At 43.9% G+C, this 26104-nt stretch overlaps 1 protein-coding gene across 3 annotated transcripts in view; it reads right to left on the minus strand.

The window, feature by feature from the left end:
• CEP295 (centrosomal protein 295) overlaps positions 1–26104 on the minus strand; it is a 541368-nt gene that overhangs the window by 178905 nt on the left and 336359 nt on the right. For all 3 annotated transcript variants that reach the window (XM_069202438.1, XM_069202439.1, XM_069202440.1), the window contains 3 exons: positions 24250–24480; positions 19507–19607; positions 18652–18793 (listed from right to left, as the gene is read on the minus strand). In XM_069202438.1, the coding sequence (XP_069058539.1) occupies positions 18652–18793; positions 19507–19607; positions 24250–24480 (474 nt within the window). The remainder of the gene's footprint in view (positions 1–18651; positions 18794–19506; positions 19608–24249; positions 24481–26104) is intronic.

Genomic DNA, 26104 nt, shown 5'->3' on the forward strand with positions numbered 1-26104 from the left:
CTCTCATTTGTGAAACGGTTAGACATTCCAAATACTATTTAGGATTTGCTCCTCTTGGTCCTTATCTTACCTCTGTACAATCAAAGTGGTTCCTATTTCTGAAAGCAGGTACAATTGTGAGGCTACGCAATCCATATGGAACATAGTTTTAATTACTTACATTGTTCCTTTCCTTTCACATACCAGTACCTCTTCTTCAGATCTAGCAGTCCTGATCTCCAGCACCAAGGAGCGATGCGGGACAGGTGAGTGGCAGGAAATCACCTCTTTTAGCAAAAGCAAGTCTATGGGAACTAAAGGTCTAGGGAAGTAGCGGATGTAATGTTTTAACCTAATCTGATGCAAGTATCATGGAAAGATGTGCTATCACTTATTATGATGCATCTCAGGAAGTATTACTGATAAGAAAGGTTTCTAAGATAAAGAAAGTGTTTCCCTCTACTGACTTGACATGAGCAACATTCAAACCAACTACAGTCCTTTCGCTAAGAACCCACATGTGGGGCAGCATTCATAGGAGTTGAACGGACATAACATTATTTTACTTTATAAACCAGCCATTGGGGCACAAACTTACATAAAAAATGTTGTCACCTATGTAGTAAGCTGGGTTCTGGGTTGTCGTACCTCTCCATTTTTTATACCTGGTGTAACTATAGTGCGCTGGGATCCTGCTAATCAGGACCCCAGTGTCTGTGCTCTCTCTTCTAAATGTGGTTGCTGGTAAACTTACCACCTACAATTGGCATACTGGGGCAGCCATTCCAGTCCCTAAAATATGGTACTTAGGTACGCAGGGCATTGGTACACCACGGGACCTCCATGGGCTGCAGCATGTATTGTGCAGGGCACATGTCCGTAAGTGTGAGGGTACCCCTGCACGAGCAGGGTATCCCTACAAACCCCAGCCTCCATTCTCTGGGCTTTGTAAGTGCAGGGAAGCAATCTTACAGTATGTAGTGGACACTGGTCAACACGAGTGGTCCAACTACATAATGGCTGCTCCAAACTTAGGCATATTTGGTATCAAACATGTTGGAATCATGCAACTATAATGATTCCAGTGGTAGATGTTTGAGCCCCTTCACACTGGGGATTACTTAGAGAATCCCCAAGTTCTGGCTGTCCAGCCTTACGTCTTCTGGCTGTCAACCCTCGCTGCTACCAACCACAAACACTGTTTTGCCCTCCTGCTGATGAACACAGCTTATGTAGAGGAAGGCAGAACAAAGGAGTTCCTACAAGGGAGAGGTGCAATCACCTCTCCCTTTGAAACAGGTGTCTTTGGGCTGGGGTGGGTTGGCCTCTGAGCACCACCAGACTGCTTTGAAGGGCACATTTGGTGTCCTCCTTGCATAATCGGGTTTGCACCAGTTCAGGAACTCCCGGTTCCTGCTCGGGCGCAAAACCACACAATGACAGGGGAGTGACCACCCTCCTGTCCAGCTCCTCCCCTAAGGAGGGGCACAGAGCACTGTCAGGTGGCCAGTTATTTTTCCAATCTTGAAAATAACACGTGCAGAGGCCCCTGGAAGCATCTGACTGGTTAGCCAAGGGAAATAACGTCCCTGACACCCTGTGATAGGTGGGTCACTTCAGAGAGTGACCAACCCTCTTTTAGGGTTATTTAAGGGCGACCCCACAGGTGGATCCCCAGATTCGCCGAGCAAGACTTTTCAAGAAACTCTCTGCACCACACCTTCTGCTCCTGGCCTCCGGAACCACTACTGGTCTGCTTTTGGAACTGAAACAAGACTATCCGTTTGAGAAAGCTCCCACTGCAATTTTGTTTCTCCAGCTCCTGCAAGATTTCTGCAGCATCTATGGCTGTGCATCCTCCAGGGTCACAAGGATTCTGCCTGCATCCAAGAAGCAATAAGGAATCTCCCTTGAAGAGAAGGAGTCACTCTCCTGCATCTGCAGGCACCTCAAGAAAATGATGACCGGCTGGTGGATCCTGCTGTCCCACAGACAACATAAAGGCTCTGCTCACAGGAGTTGGTTCTGTGGTCCTCTCTGGGTCCAACTTGCCTTCTGACCAACTTGGGTGCTGGTGGACCCTTGCTGCTGCCACTGGACCGAAACCCTGAGCACCGCGACTGCTGCTCTTGCCAAGGCTTGTTGGCTCTTCAACCAAGAAGATCTTTGAGCTCCAAAAAGCCCCAGCCTCCAGTACTCTGCAACTCTAGATTCAGCTCCCCCTTTGCAGTTCCTGCGACGGTGGGCATTGCCTACCTGCACCTCCTGGACATCTCCTAGTGGTCTGGATACTGTCCCCTTCTTTTTAAGGTTCCTCTTGTCTGGAATCCACCTTTGAGTTCCAATGAATTGGTCCACAGGTTGCAACAGCAGTGTACAACCGAGGTGTCCACTGACTCCAACAAGGGTTTCCAATGCCACTCCACCCCTATGCACCTGGGCTCCATGTTGTAGGTACTCCGGTCTTCTGGGTATCCACAGGTGGGGGCACTCTCCAATGTTCTTTGTGGTGACTGGTTTCCTTGGGTTCTACTGGGATGGGCCCTGAATCCATAAAAATCCAAACAGTATGGTCCTGTGTTAGCCCCTGGGACACCCGGCTCAATAACAGTTTTGCACCCGGGCACCTGTGGGATTCTAATACTTGCCTCTGGTAATTTCCTACTACCCCACCCCCTGGGACCCTAACACACTTACCTTGGTTGGGCACCTCCATTCTTATACCACTTTCATAGTATATGGTTTGCTCCCCCATAGGGCCCCATGTAGTTGTATGCTTTTCCTGATTATTACTAAGTGTATATTTTTGTGTGTTGATATCTCCAGGTTTAGATAAACCAATTTTAGAGTAACTTTAGCATTGTAATAACGAAACCTTTATTTTTTCAACAAATAGGGTGGTTCCTTCTTGTGATTAGTCACTGACTGACTATCGTGGTATTGGAGATGCTTTACACTCCTCCTAGATAAGCTTTAGCTTCTCACCACAGCTACCCCTAGAGAGCTTTTGCTATCTGGACACCCAAACACTATCACTAAGGATTGCCCGGACTCAGTATAGGGTGCCACACCATAGGTGTACACCATAAACTGAGCTAGCCTCCTGCAATCTATTACTATTTTTTCGATTTTTTTTATTTCGTTAATTAGTTTCCTCGACAAAACCATGACTGATCTACACAATTTAACCCTTGATGAATTACAAATTTTGGCAAATTTTTCGGAATGCATAGCTTTCTGGGTGGACGTTTGCTTCAACTGTAAAACTGCAAGTAAAAATACACCACAAAAAAAGGAATACATCACATACAGCTTAAAAAAAGGAAAAGATTGTGGTAAAGCCTGAAAGCTGGAAAGAGTAGGATCAAAGCAAAGCATATCTTTTGATGATGCCATTTTTAGAAGCAAAATAAAAAGCGTACACTTTCTTGCACAGAGCTTATTTTTCAAAATATATTTTTCTCAAACATGCAACCTTTTGTCTATTTTCCTGGTTCTGTCCAGGGGAAACCATACCCTGGCTACCTTTAGAATTTTCAATCTATGGGACACAAGCATTAAGAAAACCAAAAGGGTCATGCACATGGGAGCTTTATTGGCTTTGTCAATATTTGTTTTAGCCATATTCTACAGCTACGTGGCTGCTGTGGAGCCTCAAAGTAGAAAAAAGCAATGGCATGGCCACTAAGTCATAGGATTTTTTTTTACAGTTTCAGCCATTTGGCACAGTAGGTGGGCAGCTGTACAACATGACTAAAAACACACTGACAAAGCTAATAGAGATCGCATTGGTGAGACCTGATCTATTGTCTTTGACAATACCTGTTTCCTAACCTGATGCACTCCTAAGAAGCCAAATGAAGAAGGAATGGGTGGGAGGGGGGAAAGAAGGATGTGGTGCTACAGCCAGAGGTGCCAACTCCTGAACGTGGGAACAAGGTTCGAGTCTTGGCATCAGATAATCCTATGATACTGGCCAAATCACTTACTCTTCTCTGCATAAAAAAAAACTGATTTTGAACTTGTGTAATGTCATTGGTCCTCATGTAAAGTGCTCCAATACCTCCGAATCAGGTAGAGTTTGAGCTAAATAAAGATGCCAAAAAAGAAGAAATAGTACTTCAACCACAGTGTGAGAGGCAGATGGACCACAAGATAAATCAATCTGTATTTGGTCTATGCTCCACATAAAGAAAAAGAAATGATGCAAGAAGTGACGCCTTGTACACGCTGCCTGATTAGAAGGCAGAAAAATGAAGTGATAAAGATGTCAACGAGTGGTAAGTAATGGGTGAGCAAAAAGCCCCTATTTAGAGTTTTTTTCCTTTTTTTTTTCTTTAGGCATAATGGATTGTTGCCAAGCGACAATGCATGTGCACTGCCTGCAGGCAAGTCCTGAAAAGGATGCAAATAAATAAGTAAGTGCAAGTGGCTCCAAACACCAAAAGACTAGTTATGGAAGTATGGTTGGGGGTGGTCATAAGAAGGTTCCGGAATTTGGGAGGAGTCACATATCACAATTACTGAAAGCACACAAAGGTTAAAAAAATGTGAGTACTTTAAAAATAGAGCTATTTTTTAATGCTCACATACTTAAAATAAGCCTAACATTTGGGATGCATGTTTAAAAAAAATATAGAAATCAACAAGAATGATTGCTTTTAATTAAGCTAGAAGTCTGGGGAAATACTTTAAAAAAATATTTTTTTTTAAAAAGTGCCACAGCTCAAGTACACTTTCCAAAGTAATGTTAGCTACATATTTTCTAAAGAACAATTTACTCATCTTTGGTAACTCCTTATCTGGTAGAGACATATTATAGTTGTAGAGTCATAACTAAGGCACTTAAGGGAGAGCCCCTGGCCCAAAAATCAGTTAGCAGACAGGGGAGGTTGGGTGTGTCGGTAAGGAATCTGCAACTAGAATATGTCTCCACCAGATAAGGTGTTACCAAAAGGTAAGTAGCTAGTTCATCTGATAGACACCTAGTGACAGATTCCTTACCTGTGAATAGATACCAAAGCAATACCATCCCTGGAGGTGAGTCTGTGAACCAAGATCATTCTAGAGAGTTGTGCAGGACTAAATGGACCTGTCAAGCCAGTAGTGTTTGGTAAATGTATGGCCACTGTGTAGCAGATTTCAATGCAGAGCACAACCCATCAGGAGATGGTCCACTTCTGCACTGCCCAACCTTTCTTCACACCCACATAACCAACAAAGAGTTGCTCATCCACCTAGGATTCTTTTGTACGATCAAGGTAGAACACCAACGCTCTTTTTGGGTCCAGGTGGTAGAGTTTCTCCTCTTCCTTAGAAGGACGTGGGACTGCATAAGAAGTAGGCAAGGTGAGGGATGGGCCTACATGAAATGGGCCAACCACTTTTGGCAGAAAGGAGTCCCTAGTGTGAAGCACCACTTTGTCAGGATTGATGGAAAGGTATGGTGGCTTAGATGGCAATGCCTACAGCTCACTCACCCTGTGGGCAGATGTAACGGCCACAAGGAAGACTGTTTTCAAAGTGATAACCCTGAGAGGACAATTGTGGAGAGGCTCAAAAGGAGCGCACATCAGAAGGGACAAAACCAAATTCACATCCTATTGGGGCACAATGAATGGGGATGGAGGAAAGAGATGTGTAGGGCCTTTAAGAAACCTATTAACAATAGGAAAGTTAAACAAAGAAGGTTGATCAGGCAACCTCCAAAAAGCAAAAATAGCAGACAAATAACCTTTGAGAGTGCTAATAGCAGAGCCCTGCTGGGCCAAAGAAAGGTTAAACGCTGCCTGTGTTATCACTGAATCAGGTTTTGGATGGCCAGTTAAACAAGCTAGGGCAACTTCCATGGCTTTATGTTTCTTGTCTAATAGCGGGAGAACAGCTGTTACCGTAGCTGGATTTTTCAATTATTTTTAAGCCCTCTTCCCAGATGTAATTCACAATGGGCATGGCCTGTACACTCTTTTGAAACGGTTCCTTGAAATCTTATAAAAATCAGTCCATCTGTTTAGTTGGCATGGGGAGTGTGGACCTATTAGCTGCCCTTTCCAGTAAATTGTGGAATCCCCCAATGCCTTCTGGTGGGGAGTCTATAGGGGTGGGTGATGGAGATGATGGAGTGGGGGTGAGGTACTTATCCAAATCCGAATGGGTGTCTTAGCTCTCTCCTTCCTTTCTTCGTAAGAGGTATCTGGTTTGTGCAAAAGATCTGTCTGTGGTGTACGTCTTGCCGAAGTAGGCAATGACCTAGGCCTTTGTGCTGGTGTGGACGGCTGAGTTATGGAAGGTGGAGAGACTGTAGGAGCAGTTGTAGGAGGAAACCGCTTCCAGGAGTCCGAGATCATAAGTTGTAGGTCTGTAATTAAAGAGGCAGGAAGACTAACCATGACCTCCTGTTGCTGATAATATTAAGAATAATATTCTTGCGGCTCATATTCCTGCTCATAGCCTTCGTCGTAATCCTGATGCTTAACTTGTAGTTCTGGGGGACCATGAGCAATCCCAAATGGTCCCTCATCGTCTGATTCATGTCCCTCTAATAGTTTTGATTGGAATCAGGGGAGTCACTTTACTAAGCAAAGTGTGTCCTGGTGTTAATAGCATGAACCTATGGTGTTCTTGATATTTTTCTGTCAGAAATGATGTTGATGTGGGAGGGGGTAGCTTTTTCCTAATGGCTGTCGACCAAGAAGTAGACAACTGTTGCTGTCGTTGGAGAAGTAACTAGTGTCGATGGTGGAGCTGCTGATGGTACTGTTGACAACAGCTTGATGGAGATTTTCAGCGTCAAAGATGAAGAGGAGGAGGAGGAGGAGGAGGAGGTGGTTGTGACTGTTGACAACACTGAAGCCGCCGTATATGTGGTCTTCGCCGCTGCCGATGTTCTTGTCAACGGTGGAATACCCATCGACGATGGATCTGTTGACAGAGCTGAAGAAGTTTTTTTGAAATAATGGCTTATCTGAGAAGGTGGTGTAGCCTGCTGAGAAGATGATTTCCTGGATTTTTTCGAGGAGGTAGAAGGTTGTTTTCTCTCCTTTTTAGTAGAGGATGTCTTTTTGAGGAGATTGAGCAGATGGACCATGAGATAAATCAATCTGTATTTGGTCTATGCTCCACATAAAGAAAAAGAAATGGTGCAGGAAGTGACGCCTTGCACACGCTGCCTGATTAGAAGGCAGAAAAATGAAGTGATAAAGATGTCAACGAGTGGTAAGTAATGGGTGAGCAAAAAGCCCCTATTTAAAGTTTTTTCCCTTTTTTTTTGTTTAGGTATAATGGATTGTTGCCAAGCGACAATGCATGTGCACTGCCTGCAGGCAAGTCCTGAAAAGGATGCAAATAAATAAGTAAGTGCAAGTGGCTCCAAACACCAAAAGACTAGTTATGGAAGTGGGGTTGGGGGTGGTCATAAGAAGGTTCCGGAATTAGGAAGGAATCACATATCACAATTACTGAAAGCACACAAAGGTTAAAAAATGTGAGTACTTTAAAAACAGAGCTATTTTTTAATGCTCACATACTTAAAATAAGCCTAACATTTGGGATGCATGTTTAAAAAAAATATAGAAATCAACAAGAATGATTGTTTTTATTTGAGCTAGAAGTCTGGAGAAATACTATAAAAAAAAAAAAAAAAAAGGGGCCACAGCTCAAGTACACTTTCCAAAGTAATGTTAGCTACACATTTTCTAAAGAACAATTTACTCATCTTTGGTAACTCCTTATCTGGTAGAGACATATTATAGTTGTAGAGTCATAACTAAGGCACTTAAGGGAGAGTCCCTGGCCCAAAAATCAGTTAGACAGGGGAGGTTGGGTGTGTCGGTAAGGAATCTGCAACTAGAATATGTCTCCACCAGATAAGGTGTTACTAAAGGTAATTAGCTAGTTCAGAATTGGAATCAGGGGAGTCACTTTACTAAGCAAAGTGTGCCCTGGTGTTAATAGCATGAACCTATGGTGTTCTTGATATTTTTCTGTCAGAAATTATGTTGATGGGGGAGGGGGTAGCTTTTTCCTAATGGCTGTCGACCAAGAAGTAGACGACTGTTGCTGTCGTTGGAGAAGTAACTAGTGTTGATGGTGGGGCTGCTGATGGTACTGTTGACAACAGCTTGATGGAGATTTTCAGCGTCAAAGATGAGGAGGAGGAGGAGGAGGTGGTGGACACTGCTGTGTCTGTCGACAACACTGAAGCCGCCTTATATGTGGTCTTCGCCGCCGCCGATGTTCTTGTCAACGGTGGAATACCCATCGACGATGGATCTGTTGACAGAGCTGAAGAAGTTTTTTTGAAATAATGGCTTATCTGAGGAGGTGGTGTAGCCTGCTGAGAAGATGATTTCCTGGCTTTTTTCGAGGAGGTAGAAGGTTGTTTTCTCTCCTTTTTAGTAGAGGATGTCTTTTTGAGGAGATTTAAAAGGGCTACCGCCCTTGTAAGGTCCATGGGAGTTCTTTTTTAAGGCTTTCTTTGGCTGCTCTGAGGAAGATCTAGAATGGGATGACCTTTCCCTCTTATAGGACCTTGCTGAGGTAACAGAGGAGTCCTCAATGTCTGAATTAGAAACTGTCTCTTTCCTGTTCTTGAGCTTCTGAAGCCAGATTAGCAGCCTTCCTTTCCTGTCCTTTAAGGTCTTAGTCGAAAAGTTACAACATACCTTACAATCTTTCACAGAATGGTGCAAATAAAGGCAATAAATGCAGTCTTTCTGCGGGTCTTCTAAGTGAAGTCATTTTTACTACAGGAACTGCAAGCTCTAAAGAGGCTTTTCTTTTCCTTATCTGACATGATGAAACGAGTCAGTCTCAGCTTTACTGAAAAAAGTAATCCGTGGAACCAAGGAAAAATTCCTTCCCAGTACAACAAAACAGAAATTCTTTCTTGAAATTATCCAAGAAGGAAAAAACAGAGCAAAGCTCAGTGGAGACTTTCTAGCACAACACGCAGTGGAAAATCTAAGGGGACTTGGGCTTCTCTCAGTAAGGTTCTACAGGGTGGTGTCTCATGATTGGTTATCTCTTAAGTTTGGTTCTTTTTTCAAATAATGACTCTGATATGGTACTAAACTGAAAGATATGAGGCCTATATTTGTTTATGTCTATGGTGACACTACTTTTCTAAGGTACTCGGGACTCCCATCTCGACAATTGGGAATGATTCAAGCATGTGAATGTATGAAAGTTCCAATATAGGAGCGAATATTAGCTATTTTCCTAAACTGGTGTGGGATACTTTTTGTGGTGTTTTAACTGTATTACTGTATAAAGAATTGCACACAAACTTTACAAATTGCCTTCCAAGTTAAGCCTACCTGCCAAGCTACCAGAGGGTGAGCACAGGATATTTAAGGCAGTGTTGTGACTTCCCCTGACTAGGATTGTGGTCCCTAGTTAAACAGGGTGCATATCTCTGCCAACTAGAGGCCCAATTTCAAACATTGGTGATCAGTGGTGAGGACTTGCGTTTCTGCAGTGCCATATAATAGCTACGTTTACACTACCTACCCGCATTTAAAGACCACTTTGCAATTTTTCTCTGCTTCACACTTTTAATTCATCCTCTACATCATGTATCTGGCTGGTTCTACAAGTGGAGCCATGGAGTTTGAGCTGACTAAGCTGGACAAATACAGTGTTAACCAGTTGAAAAGCTTCTACAAAGGGATGGGGGTACCTGCCTGAGGAGCCACCAAGAAGGTGAAGTTTCAAATGGCGTTGAGGTCCTGGGGAGACTCCTGCACTCGAGGGGGAGATGAGTTGGGGGAGCCTGTGAATGGCTCTTCCGAGGAGCTACCTGCAGCAGCTGAGAGGGGCTACTCTCGATTTTTGCTACCTGGAGGGCAGGGATCCGTGTCTCAAGTCACAGCCTGACCGTAGAGGAAAGGAGAGAAGAAATAATTCCAGCTACAGTTAGCAAAATTAAAAATAGAGGCTGACAGGGAAGTCTTTGAGAGGGAAGCAAAGCGAGCTTAATGTGAGAGAGCCTTTCAAGTATAGGCAGTAGGTCACCATTAATGGGCAACAGGTGGAGGCTCTGCATGACACAAGCGAGCCAGCATGACAAATGTCAAGTGTCAGCTGCTGTCAGCAGAGCAGGTACTACGGAACACATTCCACCAAGATGCCATCAATCGTGAGAGCTATAACCTGTGGGGGGCAGGGTGGTTAGGGATTTGGCTGTGAGCCGTGCCACACTAGTAGACTGTCTGTTAGCCAATGACCTGGAGCACACTATCTGGAAGGAGGTAGAGCTCAGATCTCACTTGGAGATGATGAGATTGCCTGAGTAGGTCTGTATGACCACATGGTCCATGGCTGCCCAGGAGGGGAGTCGAGGGTTTCTGGAGCCTTGAACAGTGGTCCACACAACTGCCAAGGAGAGGGGCAAGGGTGCAGGAAACTGGTCTCTGAAGTTTCCACTGTGGTGGTTGATAGGGTCCCTGAGGAAGAGGCCCTTGAGCCAAGCAAAGAGGACACTGCCACCTTAGGTGACATACCTGAGCTTGCAGGCTGGCAAGTTGAGGGTGGGCCCACCGGGGAGGAATTCTGCAAAGTGCAGAAAGAGTGTCCCACTCTTGAGGCCTTGAGGTGACAGACCTCAGCTGATGCAGCAGGTGAAGCATCTGGGGAACACCTAATCTACTGAGAGAATGAGCTCTTATGTAGTGATCCTAAGCCTCAGATACATTCTGCGGGTCCTGTCCCACCTGCCAGGCAAATGGGAAGTTAGGAAAAATGCTAAAAGCTTCTCTGATCCCACTCCCCATCTTTGGCATCCCCTTTAAAAGGGTGGGTATCAACATCACAGGACGCCAAGACAGCCCTAGGCAACAGGTGCATCCTGGTCTTGGTGGACCATGTCACACGCTAACCAGATGCAATCCCTTTGAGGACAGTGACTGCACCTGTGGTGAACAGAACTCTGATGGGGATCTTTACCCATGTGGGGTTACCCAAAGAGATAGCGTCTGACAGAGGTACTAACTTTATGTCTGCGTGCATGAAGTCCACGTGGGATGTGTGTGGTGTGACTTATATGTTCACCACACCCTATAACCCCCAATCCAACGGTCTAGTTGAAAGGTTCAACAAGACCTTGAAGGGCATGATTGTAGGCCTACCTGAAGTCATGAGGCGTAAGTGAGACATCCTTTTGTCATGCCTTCTCTTCACCTACTTGGGAGATGCCACAGAAAGGAGTAGGGTTCTGTCAGGGGACGTCTGAGCAGTGTCTGTCGTGGGACGTCTGAGCAGTGTCAAGAAAGGGTGGGAGAAAACTCCCAGGAACCCCCAGATGATGTGGTCAGCTACATGTTGGCCCTCTGGAACCAGATGCACTGCCTTTGGAAAAAGGTCAAGAGCAATCTCAAAGCCAGCCAAGAGGTAATGAAACACAGGTATGACCAGAAGGCCACTCAGCAGGAGTTTCAACCTGGCGACAAAGTATGGGTTATGGAGCCAGTAGAGGCCAGAGCTCTCCAGGACAGCTGAACTGGCCCATACGTGATTAAGGAGCATAAGGGGGAGGCCACTTACTTAGTGGACCTCCATACCCCTAGGAACCCCAAAGGGGTGCTCCACATCAACAATTAAAGACTGACTTTGAGAGGTCGGAAGTGAGCCTGCTCATTGTGATCGAAGAGGGTGTGGAGTAGGAGAGTGGGCCTCTCCCTGACCTCCTCTCTGCACAGGAACACAATGGGTCAATAGAGGGTGTCAACCTGTCTGCCACCCTGACCTTAGAGCAGCAAGTTAACTGTCAGTAGCTGCTGGGACAGTTTGCCTCATTGTCCCCCCTCACCCCTGAACTCACACATCTGTGTGTCCATGACACTGACACAGGAGACAGTGTCCCTGTAAAGAACACAATTTACAGGTTGTCAGATAAGGTGAGAGCTAGCATTCAGGAGGAATTCTCCAAGATGCAAGCTTTAGGGGTGAATGAATCCTCTAGCAATCCCTGGTCCAGCCCGTGGTGCTGGTACCAAAGGCCACCCAACTGGGTGCAAAACCAAAACTTTGGTTCTACGTGGACCACAGAGGTCTCAATTATGTCACCAAGACTGATGTACACCACATTCCCAAAGCTTATTAGCTAATTGACAGGCTAGGCCCTGCCAAATTCCTCAGTACCTTTGATTTAACATCAGGGTACTGGTAGATCCTCTTGACTCAGGGAGCAAAAGAGAGGTCAGCATTCTCAACCCTTGAAGACCATTACCAATTCGGGTGATGCCCTTTGGCTTAAAGAATGCCCCTGCCACCTTCCAACGGTTGGTTAATAGGGTCCTGGCAGATATTGAGGCTTTCTGTGCCACCTACTTAGAGGACATTGCTGTCTGCAGTGCCAGCTGGGGAGAACACCTGCATCACCTCAGAGGTGCTTCAGACCCTGCAACAGGCAGGCCTGACAATCAAGGCCAGCAACTGCCAGATTGGGAAGGGTTCCATGGTGTATTTGGGACACCTTGTAGGGGGTAGCAAGGTGGAGCTCCTCCAGGACACAATTGTAGCCAATGTGGCCTGGCAACCACCTAAAACCCAAACGGAAAAGAGCCTCCCTAGACTTCATGGCTGCTACCGAAGATTTGTTAAAGCATTTGGCACCATTGTTGCCCCCTTAACTCAGCTGACTTCTAAGAAGCAACCCAGGTTGGTAATCTGGACAGATGCTTCTCAGAAAGCCTTTAATTGCCTCTAGGAAGCCATGTGCACAGTACCCGTGCTCAGGGCCCCTGATTATTTCAAAGAATTCATTGTACAGGCATAAGCTTCAGAGCATGGAATGGGGGCAGTCTTAGACCAGCTAAATGAGGAGGGCCTAGACCAACCAGTAGCCTTCATTAGCAGGAGGTTACTTCCGCTAGAACAGATAAGGAGTGCCATTTAAAGTGAAGTATTTGCTGTGGTCATTTTGAATCCACAAGGCAGCAAGGACTGAGTTTCTCTGATCTGATATTTTGAGGTCCCACCAGGTTCTGCATGTCCAAAGTTAGCGACCCCACCTCTCCCTGCTTTTTGCAGTACCACAAGCCACCTGAACCAGCCTTCCCTTGATGGATGGGAGAAAGGCCAAGCAAATAGCTCGCAGCTCCAGAAGGTTATTTGGAGCATCTTTTTTGTCGGAGGCCAGAGTCCTCTAGTCTTCAACTCCTCCAGTTGGCCAACACATCCCAGTAGTGATCCACCATCAATTGTAGGTGGGGAAGGGAGAGGAGTCTGCAGTTGACCCAATCACAGTTCAACAACCACAACTGAAGATCTTATGCAGTCTCCAGCAAAATTTGGATCAGACAGGAAATATTTCCCTGGTGCTGAGCCCATTGGGACTTTAGATCCCTCTGCGGAGCCCGCATATGCCACCTGGCATGCTTCACCAGCAAGATGCAGGAGGTCATCTATCCAGGAGTCACTCTCACCGGAGCCCAGAACCGAAGTTGAAACTTGGGAATCATGTCCTGGACTCTATTGTGAAGTGTAGGTATGAAACTGCACTGTGTCCACTAAGACTCCAATGAAAGGGAGATTCTGAGAAGTAGTCAGATGTTAATTCAACATGTTGTTAGTGAACCATTGCAAATGCAGAAAATGTGCTGTAGCCTAGAGGTGCGTAACAACTGCCTGGCGTGAGCCCACCTTCAACAGGGAGTTGTTGAGGTAGGGGAAGACTTGAACCCCTGACCCTCAAGGATGAGCCATAACTAGCCCTATCACTTTTGTGAACACCCGAAGGGCACTGGTGAGGCCAAAGTGGATCACAGTTAAATGAAAATGCTCCTGACCTACCGCGAACCGCAGGTAATGGCTGTGGGATTGCAGGACAAGGAAATGGAAATACATGTCCTGGATGTCCAATGCTACTATCCAGTCTATGAGACCCAAAGAACACTGGACCTGAGGCAAAGTGAGCATCTTGAATTTCTCTTTCCATATAAAGACATTGAAAGAGCGGATATCTCAGATAGGACAGAAGCCTTTGTCTTTTTACAGTACCATAAAGTAGCTGGAATAACAATCATGTCCTACTTCTGATGTTGGCACCCTCTCAATGGCTGCTTTCCCCAGTAGAGCCTTCAATTCCTGACCGAACAATAAGAGATGACCCTCCATCAGCTGTACGGTGTATAGTGGCAAGGTTGGCGGGGTTTCCAGGAACAGAAGGGCATAACCTCCCCTGCGCAATGTGGAATGCCCACTTGTCAGAGCTTATTGCTTGCCATTCGGGCAGATCGTGCCCAATTCTGACACCAACATAATGGGTGTGCTATGTTGAGGACCCAATAAGGAGGTTTTGAGGCTGCAGCTGCCGAAGGGGCGGGGATTGGACCGTATGCAATGCATGGGCCCCGCGTCCTCTGTGGAATCTGTGCCACCAGCCAAAAAAGAACTGTGAAGCTTGCTGGCCTGCAGAATAAAGTTGGCATTCCAGCCCCTCATGGGAGCCCCAGCCTTGGCCATGAAAGGGGCGAAAGTACTGTTGCCAGGAACCCATTGAAAGTCCCACAAATCTGTGGTGATCTGGCTCTTCTTAAAGCGTTTGAGCACTGTATCAGCCATATCGTCAAATAGGTAGGAACTGTCAAAAAGCTGGGCTAGGGCAATGCTGATGGGCAATCATTCTGTGCATGGGAGTCTGCATACAGAGTTTGAGCTCAGACTCCCTGGGAGAACAGAAGAGAACATTGGTGAGGGCCTCATTTAAGGGGAGCAGAGGCTCTGCAGAGCTTACCCCCTGGTTCAAGCACCTCGGTCAAGACGTTGGTCTTGACCTCGATAGAGGGTAGCTGTAGGTCAAGGACCTTAGGTGTCCTGCGCATCACCATTGCAAAAGATGCACCTTCCTCGTGGCAGGGCCCAGAGGAAAAAAAAAAAGGCCAGAGTCAATAGAGGTGCCCAAGCCACTGGTGCACCCAGCTACCCATACCAATTTTATTCTTGTTAGGAGTCCTCTTCCAAGAGACCATAACCCTCTTCATCATTGTCTCTGTCTAGAAAAGCTGGTCTGTCCAGGGGTGGTAAGTCAAAGGTGGGTTGATGTGATATGGATAGTGCCAGTGTAATTGGTGTAGAGTTGGCACCGCTTTGGAGACGGAGAGGAAAATAGGTTCCTCATCAATTATGGCTATGGCACTAGGGATGGCGTTGGTTAGACTGGGACTAGGAATGGTCTAGGGACCAGTGCCGGAGACTTGCAGATCATGGAGCTGATGCAGAGGGCTCAGCTGGCGCCATGGGCAAACCAGTCAACAGTAATCAAGTAGGGGCTCCCTCAGCTCTGTGCGTCCCAAAGGCGTTGTAAAGGGAGGCGGTAGCACAAAGATCGAATTCATGGCATCTCCTTGGAACTCTGAGTTGGGCAGGAGCTGCTCCAGCTCTGGGAAACTCTGGGAAGCATTAAGTGGACCCAGCTGCAGCTCCATGGGTGAAGTGCAGGAGTGGGATCTAGAAGCACAACGCTTGCTAAGAGAAGTCGAAGAACACTTCAACAACTTTTTCTTGTGCTTTTATGACTTACCTGACTTTGATGACTAAGACCTGGAATGGGATGACGATCGTCTGTGGGATTGGCTTCATGAAGAGGCCAGAGATCTCCCTCTGGAACTAACAGAATCTTCTTCTTCCACGTCACCAGGAGCTTCATCGCCCACTCGTGAAGAGCTTTAAGATGCATTGACTTTCAGTTGGTGCAGGCCTTGTGATCATGGCCCGACCACCGGCAAACCAAGTTTAGGTCAGAAACAGACACCTCTCCGTGACATTCTTCACACAGTTTAAACCCTGTGGGTTTGGTTGGAGAGATACCTCTAGCACATTGGAAGCACAGCTCAAGAGAAGGTTGACAAAAAGTTAATACAAAAATGATAGAGGTATCTCCCTAGATCCATGCTGTAGGTGTGGAAAGAAAGGAATGGATGTCAGTGCGCCTGTGTGGTGCCTATGTAGACACCAAGTATGTCACTTCTGGAGCAGATGCCAGTGACACAAAGCCAGCTGATGCCACCTACTGGTGAGCAGATGCACTGCTCAAGATTTTCTGGATCAAGTCTGATACTTTGGGAACTATTCTAAGGTGAGGAATGTGCATTTAGAAGTCAATGGCAGGAGGGGGGATAAACAGTTATGCAAGAATTGTAGCTATTTATGGATGCACTGGAGTGGCAAAAGCAGAGATGGATGGAAGGAGAAAGCCAAATTTAAATTCAGTTTTGGAAGTGATCAGATTTAGAGACAATGTGTACATGCACCTAAAGGAAAGATATGAGAGACCAACTGAAAGGTCACAACCAATATTTAAACAAAATGAGGTATAAGATTGCCCATTCAAAGCCTGTGTGAATGTACTCCTGTGTAGCCCATGTAAATAACCATGAATGTGCTAATATGTTTAAATAACATCTGGATGGCATTTCGTAGTAAATTGAAGTTTTAGGTGGCGTAGAATATGTTTGCAAATGTTTATGGCTCAAGTACACCCTGAAACCAGAAAGACCACAGTTGTATATTTGCACATTTCCTAAAGGCACAACCTTGCTTGCACACTTGCAAGTGAAGCAGGATTTACGAAAATAATGGCATCGTTTTGTAAGCATGAATATCTTTTCCTCAAGGATGCCCAGAAATTCCTCAAGGAGACTGTGATACCTGATTTTTAGATACGTTTTTGCTAGGAGTAACAAACTTCTATCAAGTGCTGAATCTCTAAACAATTTTATTTACAGTACTCAAGGTTATATTTGCTAGCTAATGCAGGTTATGTATCAGTGTTGTAAAAACTAAATTGAGATAGTTTTAGGACCGTAGTGTAGCCTGATTTGATTAGATGTACTTATCAATAAGACCAGTGGGACTCCTTTAAGAAATGATGCTCAGTCTCTTAAGTCAGAGAGCTGCTTAAGAAAGGTGAGTCAGCTAACTGTGAGTTGGAACACCCTGGAGTGACTAACTTCTGCTTTGCACTGAACCTGAAAAGTTTCACTGAGGGTTTATAAAAATAGTGTTTTGTTGACACCACAAGGATTAAAGATATCCAGGTCTACACAAAAGTTGGCCTACTGTGAGGCCACCTTTCTTGGGACTTGAATGCTGTACATGATCCAAGAAGCGGAAACAGAGTGTTCACCTAGAAGAAAAACAACAGAATAGGGACAAATTGACATTTTCTTCAGCCAATGGGAATCCTCTCCCCTGTATCTGAAGAGTAATAAAGCCCTGCATATTGAGGGAGCTGGTGCTATGATAAAGGAAACTCCTGTACAAGTTGTATCGGGACATGCTGCTTTGGACCTGAAGTTGTGTGGAGCCCTGTAACTTGAAACTGTGACTATCACTTGAAGAACTAGTCTGACGGTATGGCCATTTTTTTATTAGATACTTTTTAAGGATAAAGGCACCACGGCAAGCATTTAATCGTAAAGAAATGTATGTAACATCTGTACCATTTCCTGGAGTGGTTGAAGCCCAATCTCAAAATACCCAAATGGTACCCAGCTTAGAAAATAAAGAATAGTAAAAATCTATCAAGTTGATGTTATGGTTTTAAAGGGGGAGCCACCCTCAAAAGGGAGTGCAGTGATGTAAACTGATTTCTAGCAAAGGAACCAGGTAAAATGCTGAAGCATACACACTCCATGTTTATGTTTGACTCAAAGAATAAACTAAAATGAACCGAATGTGGTTAATGACTGCTTTTTGGATCACAGAGCAGATAACCTATTAACAGTAGACCACAATTTAGAACACTGCTTTAAGGGTTCACTTATCGGTAGTGGCAGAAATGGTAAGATGTGAAATTGCGAGTTAAGCTGAATTCCATCCAAGGCACGTGAGGTGGGCAGCGCACATGAAATAAGTTGACCAGATGTAGGTTGTGGCACATGAGGAAAGTTTTTATTTTCCAGGTTTGAAACTAATTTTCAAAAGTGAGAGGTAGGCAGAGGAGAGTGGCATTAATTCAGGAGTGGCTTTTGCCACAAAGGAGAGGAACTCAATTTTCCAGGCGGAGAATTGCATGACAAAGAGAAAATGTTCTCTCTACAAAAGTCATACATTTACGTTTCCAGCCAGAACACATGTTAAGAGAATATGAGGCTAGACTGTTAAATGACTGTAGAATTAAAAGAAATGTTGTATATATATAAATATATCTTTATCGCTACATCTTTCTTTCTCTCAATATCTTGACAGCTATGAGCCAGGAAAATGGCTCAAATGATTTGCCACAATTTTCATACATACATACATACTTGAGGTGGTAAGGATGGCAACAACCACAACTGCAGGTTCTCAGTTCACAATGGATCACTAATAGTGGTATGTTGCTGCCCAACGAGTGGAAACACATTCAAATTGCATCACAGGTGGATCAAAAAGTGTTTTAACCTGCACCGCTGCCCCACTGAGTCACTTTAGTAAAACATTAACATTTTATATTAAGGATCGCAGCATATTGTAAAATATATATATATATATATATATATATATATATATATATATATATATATATATATATATATATATCTACACACACACACACATGTGATCAAGGCTGCTTGCCAGCCGAAACGCGTTATGTGTTAAATAAACACATTTTTACTTCTGATTTCCCGAGTGCGCGGCTGTTATGAAACGTTTTGGATAGATATGTTTAAAAGAAATAAAGACACAAACCTGTATCACCAGGACTTGAATCTGCCTTTTCACTGGTTACAATGCTTCCAGTGGAAATCGTTGTGGAAAAAATACAGTCACTGGATGCATCCACTGAGTGAGATGATTCATTAAATTCAGGCAATGGAAGACAAGGCATTTCCTGCAACAAGGATAAAACAATTTGATTTAGATTGACTACATTAGCACATTAAGCGATGAAACAGAGAACGCAATGAGCTCAGTTCAAGTGTAGAAACCATCATTGTTCGAAAACTCTGCTTCAAAGTAACCTCATCACTGCTCAGTTTGCAAATAAAAGGAAAAGGTTCATACATCTAAACAAGCACGCATGCTGGCAGCCTTACCCACAAGGCCAACCAGATTAACACATGTTGAGACAAGACTCGGGCCTGATTACGACCTTGGCGGAGGGGAATACTCCGTCCCAAATCTGACAGATATCCCCACCCACTGTATTACAAGTTACATTATATCCTATGGAACTTCTAACACGGCGGACTGGACGGAGTAATCACCTCCACCCAGGTCGTAATCAGGCCCTCAGTGTAAACCAAACATTAATAGCTCAGCGTTGACAATTAAATCTTATAACACCCATGAATGTTCAAGCAAGTCTCAGTGTTCCATCACATAGGCACAAATGCTGACAAAGATAGCACTGCTTCCTAATCTACAATTAAAAACTAAACTACAATGATTACAGGTTCTACATGTGCTCCTATGTGACGTTATTTGCTTACCAGTCAATTAGAAGAAATTCGTACAAGAGTAAAGCAGTTTCCATCTAAATGTTTTTGACATACAATATGTTTAAACATACAAATATTTTTTCCAGTTTTGATTTTTACAAACCTTATTAGGTCTAGAATTTGTATTGTGGTTCAAGATTCCCACTCCTACAGCAGCAGAATAACTGGGCGCGCACTGAACCGGTTCAGACTCTTCAGATGGGGCTAAAGTGAAAATCACATTAAAATCCAATAAGAACGATTGTAAAGAAGAGCAACACATATTTATAGATCCACAAACGTTAACAGCTGCCTTTATTGATATATTCAACCATGGAAGGCCGCTGCTACTCAGTTTTAGAAAGTCAACTCAATGGAAAAAGGCAACTCTGCTTCAAAACTGCACTCAAACATTAGTCTAGCTTTCAAGTCATACTTACAACAGCCCATGACCACTATTACCTGCAAAGTGTGCATGCCAATGCTTTAAGTTTCTTATGCAAGTGCAAACTGCTCTGAAACACCCTGCGGAGACTCATGGATTACAAATTATGCTTGATTTCGGGCTAGAGAAGATTCATATTGCTGGTTACATTTTTGCCTCAATATCAAATGAAAGTGCAACAAAACAAAGCAAAAAAAATGTGCAAGGGCTTAGCTTTGTTACAAGCTTATCAGGGAGATAGAAACAGATGCGTAACGTTTTCTTTTGGTTAGAGCAAGTTACACATCCCTATTGAGCATAGCAACACCAATGAAGTCAAAGAGCACGGCATTGCTGGTAGACACCTGGTTAGTGAGATCTGTGACCTTGTGGAGTTACTGTTCACTGTCTACGTGAACATGGGGAATTTTCAATACTGTTCTGGTATTACCATAAAATCTTGTTTAAAGAAGAATGATGTCAGTAATACAGTTAGTCAACCAGCTCTTAACGTCATGCCAATGCAAAAAAAACAAAGGCATAACTTCCCAGAGACCACCTCATACTGATTCGAAAACTACAAGTGTTTGGGCAGGAGATAAAGTATGTCTACTGCAGAAAACAGAGCACAGACTGCTGCAGATTATGCAACTCACTTTCCATGCCTTTCCATGGGTCAAGGTGAAATGCGTTAACTGTAGCCATATGAGACAGGACAATAAAGGTCATCCTAGAACACAGGAATGTCTTTTGTCCTGACAGTTTCTAACCCAATCACATGTCTACTGGAAAGGACAACTGAAAGAGATAAGAGTTCCTCTACTCGTACTTCTGAGTTAATAAAGATTTTATTTTTTAAATCACAAAACAATAAAGTAAATAAGTAAGATGCTAAGAAAGCTACTGAAAACCTCAGTAAACGTTTTATCCATGTCATTATTTTAACAAATATTGGCAGAACAAATATTATTCACCTTTTAGATTTGCCAATGCTGGTTAGTAAAGCAAAGTTTTAAAAAAAGTAGAAGATGAGAACTCAAAAAAATAATAAATAAATAAATAAATAAATAAATACATCGTCCAGTTTCGCACCAGAGGAGGGGCTGGGGTCCCTGAACCGGTGTGGACTGGTTTATGCATGGAAGGCACCAAATGTGCCTTTCAAAGCAAAACTAGTGGCTGGCGGAGGCTACCCCTCCCAAGCCAGTCACACCTATTTCCAAAGGGAGAGGGTGTTACCTCCCTCTCCCAAAGGAAATCCTTTGTTCAGCCTTCCTGGGCTTGATCAGATCAAGAGCAGGAGGGCAGAAACCTGTCTGAGTGGTGGCAGCAGCTGGGCTGCCTGGAAAACCATGTAAGACTGGTGGTAGCAATGCTGGGGGTCCTCTAAGGAGCCCCCAGAGTGCATGGAATCGTATTGCCAATACTTGCAACAGTATTGGGGTAGGATTCCGACATGTTTGATACCAAACCTGCCCAGGTTTGGCGTTACCTCTATGTAGCTGGACATAGGCAGTGACCTACGTCCAGTACACATATAAAATGGCGTCCCCGCACCCACAAAGTCCAGTAAAATCGGGCTGGAGTTTGTGTGGGCACCTTTGCTAGTGCAGGGGTGCCCTCACAAACAGGTACATGCACCCTGCCCTCTGGGCTGAGAGGGCCTACCATAGGGGTGACTTATAGTGACCTGGTGAAGTGACCTGTAGTGAAACCGGGTGCGTGCACCCAGTTCACACAGACTGCAATGGCAGGCCTGCAGAACCCTTTGCACGGGCTCCTCATGGGTGGCAGAATCCATAGGGATCTCCTGGAACCCCAGTGCCCTGGGTACCTAAGTACCATATAATAGGGACTTACATTGGGGCACCAGTATGCCAATTGGGGGGAGAAAAAGTTACCAGCAACCAAACTTAGAGGAGAGAGCACAGTCACTGGGGTCCTGATTAGCAGGATCCCAGTGAACAGAGTCAAACACACTGATAAAACAGGTAAAAAGTGGGGGTAACCAAGCTAGAAAGAGGCTACTTTCCTACACAGATAGTGAAAAACTCTTTGTTTTTCACTATTGCAAGGCCTATCATCCTTTTCATAGGCTAGTTTTGGGGTTGCCTTAAAACATCTTTTAAGCATATTTTCCAATTGCGGGTCTGAATAGGACACTTTTGGAAAAGTGAAATTTTCTTACTTTAACCATTCTGTGCCTTAGCCTGTCTCGGAATACATGTCTGAGTTTAGGTGACTCCTACAATTGTGCATACTCTCTAGACAGCCACAACACAGGAGGGGCTAGGTGTGACAGTCTTACTGGGCAGGGAGAGGGAGAAGCAGTTCACACATCTGAATAGGTTGTGGCTTGCTCGCACACAAAGGGCTGATTACCCTTTACTGGTAGTCTGGAGCTGGGACTGGGTTGAAAGGGAACCTTGTGTGCTTCAGAGAACTCCTTTGTAGTTACCCCTACATCAAAGGCCTTTTTGGGAATAAGTACTGGGCTTCTGACACCATCTACTCAGAACACTTCTGGACTGAGGACACTCTACCAAGAAGAAGGACTGCTGTGCTGTCAGGAAAGACTGCCCCTTTGCTGTTTGCTCTGATGTGTTGGTCTGCTGCATGCTGGTTCTTGCCAGGGAGTGAGAGGACTAGACTTAACTCTCTACATCTTGCCATCTAAAGTTTCTCCAAGGGCTTGACTAAGCTTGCCTCCTGTTTCTGAAGTCTAAGGGATATCAAAGACTTCACCTGCATCTTGCTACCAGCACATGGGCTCTTCTGCTGTGAGTTACGCTCTGCCAAGTGGTGCCAAATAAAGTTCTAGTCTCCCGGAGGTGAGTGTGGTGCTGCAAAACAAGAACTGACGCATTGACATTGGTGCGTCATTTGGAATGGATGCATTCTGCTGCAGAAGCAACACTTTGCCTCTGCCTGCACCAAAGCCGAGGACATCGCTCGCTGAATGCACGACGCAGCGACCTGACTTTCAAACACAGCCCCGACGAGGCTGATGCAGCACTGATGCATCGAGACCGGCACACATTACTTCTGGACATCGATGCATCAGCAACATTGCCCGATCAGGAAACGATGCATCGACTTTAGTGCATCGCATCCCCTCCTTGGATCAAAGCATTGGCACCAATGCAACCAAGGTACTGTCAGTGGGTCTGCGTGACTCCTGCATTCGGATCGGGCGCCATTGCAGTCAGACTGAATTTTGGGATTTGCACCCATCCAGCACAACCAGATAGCCCCAGTTGGAGCTATTGTCTTCTAAGAACTGCATTTTGATTTAATCTTTTTAAAAAAATCATAATTTGACTCGTGTATGTTGGATCTTTGTTGTTTTGGTCTTGTTTACTCAGATAGATACGGGCTTTTTTTCTACACTGGTGTGGAGTCCTTTTGTGGTGATTTCATTGTGTTACTGTGTGTGTGTCCAAATACTTTACACATTGTCTCTTTAGTTTAGCCTGACTGCTATGTGCCGAGCTACCAAAGCAAGGTAAACTTTTAGTGTGTATCTTACTTGCCCTGACTAGGATTGTGGTCCCGACTTGAACAGAGTGCAGACCTCTGCCAACTACAGCCACAATTTCTAACAATGCACAACAAGAATGTTTAAATATGGTGTAAGCTTTCAAGTTGAACTATTTTGAAAAATAAACAGATTTAACGATATCTCTGAACCACAATGGCCGGAACCATTACCAGACTTAAAGAATATCTACAGGAGAAATGGACATAAAAGCAATCTTTGAAACAATGACATACTTAGTCAGTGGCAATCCTAAATCTGGCTACTGGGACCAGTATTGGGCTATCTCCATACCAACCGGTACAGCAATTATAATCTTTCTCACTAAGTACCCTTCAACACAGTCTCTTCATCTCCCCTTTTTCTAGTCTCTTGCCCATCCCTGAATACTTTCTTCACACTGTTGGTATTTTAAGTATGTACTACCCTTATATATTGAAGTTACCAGCTCACTGCTCTGTCACCTTTGAAACCCTGTCTTAAATCCAACCTTTTGCCTGTTTCATTGCCCTAGTCACTCTTCCAAACATGAATGTATACTCAGAATATCCCAACTGCAGAAATGTTGTTAATTATCATGTGTAATTTTGTAACCCCATGAACACTTCTGTATAAGAGTGTAAAGCAGAACTCCAAGTCTACTTAGGAAAGCTATGACATTTTCCTGGCCACAACATGTTAATGAATATAACCTCAAACAGCACAGAACGTGTTTGAACAACCTGTACCATGTAATACAACATATTTTTGACATGCTATGCTACCTGGAGCCCAGTAAATGTTGAATTTGAAGATTCAGTTTGACAGTGCATGCACTCAACATATGAAATGCAATTGGACTGAAAACAACACAGCTATGTAATACATAAAAAATATTGAACTTCTGTGTATCAGCAATTTCACACCTGTATTGTGAGACGAGGCAGATTCACGAGTCAGCATCTCTCTCCAGGAAAGACTACTATTCTTGCTACTACTAGTGCTATCCCTGGAACTGTGATCTTTGGTGTTCGTTGAGACCCTGGAAAGGTTTATGTCACTGTGAGATGCATCACTGCTGCTCTCGCTGTAACTTGGGTCACAAACCAAGGACAGAAAGGAAGCCTTGTCAGAACTGCTGGTCAAATCTTTTCTACCTGTGTGAGGAAACAATTGGTACATCTTAAATGTGAAAATGACTGACAGTAATACTCAGTTCTTCAAAAGCCATGATTACTGCTATTATGCAAATCATACACTAGAAACCCATAGTTAACTACTGGAGATCTGACAATTACAATAATTCATCAGCTAGAAAACAAAAACAACAATTTCACAAGCAAAACCTGCTGTGAAAGATTTGTGCAGAATGTAGCAAATGGTTAAGTAAATGTGTGAAGAGCGTTCAAATGTAGATGAGTATTGAGAAGACGCACAGCATTTACTAAGCAAGTTAATGCAGAAGATTAGTGTTTTTTTTACTTTCAAGATTTAACTGTGTAAAATGTGCATGTGCTTCAGACATCAATAGTGGTTAGTACTCTCAATAGCAATCTGGTCAGTTGGAAATTTCATTTTTTTGGTATTTTACCTTTGAATTAACAGAAAACAAATTAATTTCATAATGACTGGCAACCTCCTATAACACTGGAAGTGTATATGGGATAGTTGAGTGCCATGTAAGGGCAGATATAAAGAACAAACAACAACACTAATGCATATGGGTTGTCATAAAACATTGATTTTAAACTTTCTGTTGAAAATCATCCTTCCATTGGATCCTAAAATATGATGCAAGGTGTGGCGAATGAGCCAACCAACCCATCTTCCTAAAGAAGGAACATTAACACCTGAAATGTCTATTGAAGTATTGACATTTGCTCAGAGTACATGAGTAGTGTTCTATACTGGGCAAGTGATAAAATGATTGTCACCTAAAATGCTCTGTAAAAATTACATACTTGCTGTAAAATTTAGAATGAGGAAAAGTGTTCCATAGTTTCTGCAGAATGCAAGAGCCCTCATGCTGTAACAGCAAATTAAAAGAAAATTAGAATTACAGAAGGCACTTATAAGAAGTCCTTTTCATCATCCAAGAGAGCTTTAGAACAAGAAGGACTTGGAGCAGTGAAGGAACAGATTATTTCGCATGGTTGAAAAATGGTGCATCTAAAGACATATTATACGGCTTAACACAGCACTACCTGTAGCTGTACTATTTCACTATTTTGTTATTTTAACAACTATTAATGTTTTCTGAGCACAATATCATGTCTTTAGCACTGGGTTAACACCCTAAAACGAAATCAGTAACTGAAAGGTGACCCATTAACCTTGGCAGTGGACCTGGCACTGCCTAAAACTTGGTAAAACGTGGTGCCTATTGATTAGTATCTTTGATCTGTGTCAGCTAGAAAGGATTCTTTTTGTTGAAGAAATCTACATATTAGGCTGCAGATGCTGGGTTATATGGAAAATCGATGATTATGTGCCAAATTACGCTGTCACATAATTCCAGTGATCTTGAATATGGCAACCCAGGTCCTTAATGTGGCACCATTAAAAAATCCATGACTAATACATTACATAAAAAAAGAATGGCATTTTGTGCTCACTGTCCAGTGATCACTTGGCGGATTCTGAATAATGAAACTCTGCCCCCAGGCAAAGTCACTCTATTCTGTTATGTTCCACTGAAGTCTTTTGAGGAAAGGCACAGAACATAATACCGTTTTTAAAACTGTTGGTTTCATCACATCAAAAATTCAATTGGATTTTATT

Source organism: Pleurodeles waltl, chromosome 8 (assembly GCF_031143425.1).
Source record: "Pleurodeles waltl isolate 20211129_DDA chromosome 8, aPleWal1.hap1.20221129, whole genome shotgun sequence".
NCBI lineage: Eukaryota > Metazoa > Chordata > Amphibia > Caudata > Salamandridae > Pleurodeles > Pleurodeles waltl.